The sequence below is a fragment of the Cucurbita maxima genome, unplaced genomic scaffold, assembly GCF_002738345.1.
Source record: "Cucurbita maxima cultivar Rimu unplaced genomic scaffold, Cmax_1.0 Cma_Scf00021, whole genome shotgun sequence".
Classification (NCBI taxonomy): Eukaryota; Viridiplantae; Streptophyta; class Magnoliopsida; order Cucurbitales; family Cucurbitaceae; genus Cucurbita; species Cucurbita maxima.
The window spans coordinates 2,282,094-2,285,763 of record NW_019272037.1 but is presented as its reverse complement, the minus strand read 5'-3'; the positions used below and the strand labels follow the sequence as shown (position 1 = coordinate 2,285,763).

The following is a 3,670-nucleotide window of genomic DNA, read 5'->3' as shown; positions in this document are numbered from 1 at the left end:
AAATTTTTTTTTAAATATTATTAGATATATATATATATATATATATATATATATATATATATATATATATATATATATATATATATAAATTTATAAATATTTTTGGTTGGGTTACTAAATTTTGTTTGAAATTTTCAAAAGAAATCGGTGGAGGAAGGGACCAAAATTTATGGGTATTTATTGGTTGGGTTGGAGATAGTGGGGTCCAGTGGATGCTGGTCGACGTGTACAAGTGGTTAATTGTAAAGCAATTATATGCCCTATTATTTTGGGATTTATGGGAGAATCAATATGAATATTTAATGCTTTTATAAATTATATAGCTCTATAAAAAAAATTGAATAAAAATATAAAATCAACTTCTAAAAATAATAATCAAATATGTACGAAATTCTTGATGCATCATCACTAATATTTTAAACAATATATATTTATATTATTAATAAAATCGAGACTTCATTTAATAAATTATTAATTAAAAATTAAAATAAAAAATCTAATATAAAACGTTAAAATGCCCTCCAACAATAGAAAAAATGGGCTTCCACAAAATAGTTACTATTTTATTTAAAAAATATCATCAAATTTTTAAAGGATTTAAAAAAGTTTATTAAAACCTCTTTAGAACACTTTTTTTTTCTAATATTTCAAAAAAAAATTAAATTATTTTAATAACTTAAAAATTAATTTTACGAGTTCAAGAGTAATATAAAAAAAATGAAATAATCTATCGATTTTATGTTTTTATATTGATGTAAAAATATTTAATTTATTTATTTTTTTTTTTTTGAAGATTTTGATTATTTTTTAAACATTATTAAAAGTTTAATAGTATTTTCTAATAATGTTTACTTTGAAAATCAATGGATATTATTGAAAATTTTGATTAAATTATAAATATATTATTATGATTATTATTAATATTATTATTATTGTAGCGTCAGGGTCGACTTCGAGCGCCTAACATTATTTAGGGCTTATTTAACGGCCTAAACTACCCGGTTGGAATCCCGTAAAACCAGAAATCAACCCGCAAGCAGCACTTGTGGGCCCCACATGTTTAGTTTAGTTTAGTTTAATCACACAATTAATCACCTCCTCATCCCTCTTAATCTCTTTATATACTCCTCCTTCTTCCTCTGTTTTTTCTCACCTCTCACTCCTTCCATTTCCACACTCAAATGGCACCGCCAACACTCACTCTCTCTCTCCTCTCCCTCTTTTTCCTCTCCGACTCTCTCTCCGCCGCTCTCTCCGCCTACCCTGCTGCCGTACCTAACCCGGAACTCGTCGTACAAGAAGTACACAGGTAAAACGACATTCCCATCTTAACCTCTGTTTTTGTTTTTTTTTTGTTCTTTGTTTTGAAATGTGCGTTCCACTCTGTGTTACAGATCCATAGTGAATGCGACGAAGAGGAGAAATTTGGGGTATCTCTCATGCGGAACCGGAAATCCCATCGACGATTGCTGGCGGTGCGATCCCAATTGGGAGAAAAATCGTCAGAGACTAGCCGACTGTGGAATCGGCTTCGGCAAAAACGCCATCGGCGGTCGTGACGGACAAATCTACGTCGTCACCGACGCCGGCGACGATGACCCTGTCAACCCCAAACCAGGAACTCTCCGTTACGCCGTCATCCAAGACGAACCCCTCTGGGTCATCTTCGCACGCGACATGGTCATTCGATTAAAAGAGGAACTAATCATGAACTCCTTCAAAACCATCGACGGCCGTGGTGCGAGCGTCCACATCGCCGGTGGCCCCTGCATTACGATTCAATACGTAACAAACATCATAATCCACGGTCTCAACATTCACGACTGTAAACCAGGGGGAAACACGGACGTTCGAGATTCCCCTCGGCATTTCGGATTCAGAACCATATCGGACGGCGACGGCGTTTCAATCTTCGGTGGTAGCCATGTTTGGGTCGATCATTGCTCATTATCAAACTGTAACGATGGTTTAATCGACGCGATTCATGGGTCTACAGCCATCACGATTTCAAACAATTACATGACGCATCACGATAAAGTGATGCTATTAGGCCACAGTGATTCGTACACACAAGACAAGAATATGCAAGTTACCATAGCTTTCAACCACTTCGGCGAAGGGCTTGTTCAAAGAATGCCCAGATGCCGACATGGGTACTTCCATGTGGTGAACAATGACTACACACATTGGGAAATGTACGCTATCGGAGGTAGCGCCGCCCCGACCATCAACAGTCAGGGGAACAGATTCGTTGCACCAAATGACAGATTCAGCAAAGAAGTGACGAAATACGAGGATGCACCGGAGAGTGAATGGAAGAATTGGAACTGGCGGTCGGTTGGGGATCTGATGGTTAACGGTGCGTTTTTCACAGCCTCCGGCGCCGAATCGTCGTCCAGCTACGCCAGAGCGTCAAGCTTAGGGGCGCGGCCGTCGTCTCTGGTCGGAACAATCACAACGAATGCGGGTGCACTGAGCTGCAGAAAGGGCTCCCGCTGCTGATTATTGCAGACTGAAATCTGGGGAAAATCAGAAGAAAATGGAGGGAAAGTAAAAAGAGGAAAAGGGAGACTGAGCGAATTGTTGTATCTTTTTTTCTTTTTCTTTTTTTTTTTTCTTTTTGGGGTGTTTTTATAATTATTACAATTTACAACCTCTGTACGTAATTCTTGGAACCTTTGGGGGCTTCCTTTTAAGAACCTGAATGGTCTCCAGGTCAAATCAAATGCAGAAGAGTTGATATTTGATATAGTAATTCCTCTCTCTTTGCTTTTTATTATTATATTTAATATTAAAACTTTACTAAAAAAAGATTTATCTTTTAATTTTTTAATTTTTTAATTTTTTAATTTTTTATCCTAATGATTAATTTTTAAGAACCTTAATTACTTGAATATCTTCAATTAATTTTATTATTAATTAATACAATATTGGCGCCATACATATTAAGGAGTGTAATTTATTATTAATTTTTCATTGTCCTTTGAAATAGTAATTTATTAATAAATTACTTTTTTCTTTTTAAAATCTAATAAATTTTTAATTTTTAAATTTCATCTAACTATTTATTTATTTTTAAGAATTTAAACTTATTATACACGAAATTAAATTATTTTATATTTAATAAACTTGGTAATTCTTTTAAAAAATTATTATTAAAATAAATTAAAAAGAAACGTGAGATTGACAAAGTCAAAGTTTTTCACTATAACGCTCATAGCGAATCGTTCGATTTGACTTCAAATCTTTCGACTTAGAAATTTACACCACTGATTTTAATATACATTTAAATATATTTTAATTTACAAAATTTCAAGGGCAAAAGATAACATCCAAGTACAATAAAAAGTCAATATATATATATATTTAAAAAATCATGGAAAATCCCAAATTGAACAAAATCAAGAAATGTATTAGGTTAATAGTTTAGTTTAATAAAAAAAAAAATTATTTGAATTCTGTGCATTAAAAACGAAAACAGTAGCATTTTGATCGGTTTTTGTCGGCAGGTCTTTTTTATTTACTATTATTATTATTATTATAAGAAAATCCTTTTAATCCTTCCAAATTAAACAGTTTTTTTTATATATATTTAAAAAATCTTTACAAATTTATGGTCGATAATTCAAATGATACAATCAAACGATGAATGGTGATTGTTAGGTATGTT

General features: G+C 32.8%; 1 protein-coding gene across 2 annotated transcripts; it reads left to right on the top strand.

Moving 5' to 3' along the window:
- Window positions 1–1,141: 1,141 nt before the first annotated feature.
- Window positions 1,142–2,755, top strand: LOC111495447 (probable pectate lyase 5). Of its 2 annotated transcripts, XM_023145496.1 has the most exons (3): window positions 1,142–1,309; window positions 1,395–2,509; window positions 2,571–2,755. In XM_023145496.1, the coding sequence occupies exons 1-2, from the start codon at window positions 1,182–1,184 to the stop codon at window positions 2,500–2,502; spliced, it is 1,236 nt and encodes a 411-aa protein (XP_023001264.1). In that variant the 5' UTR covers window positions 1,142–1,181; the 3' UTR covers window positions 2,503–2,509; window positions 2,571–2,755. The 2 variants fall into 2 exon arrangements, with proteins under 2 accessions (XP_023001264.1, XP_023001263.1); XM_023145495.1 differs by lacking the exon at window positions 2,571–2,755 and having other exon boundaries at window positions 1,395–2,529.
- The last annotated feature ends 915 nt before the right edge of the window (window positions 2,756–3,670 follow it).

What these genes read in the sequence shown, in the direction of transcription:
- LOC111495447 (XM_023145496.1), top strand. Translation starts at nt 1,182, where the DNA reads ATGGCACCGCCAACACTCACTCTCTCTCTCCTCTCCCTCTTTTTCCTC. An exon ending in GTCGTACAAGAAGTACACAG is followed by an intron (nt 1,310 to 1,394) that starts GTAAAACGACAT and finishes TCTGTGTTACAG; the next exon opens with ATCCATAGTGAATGCGACGA.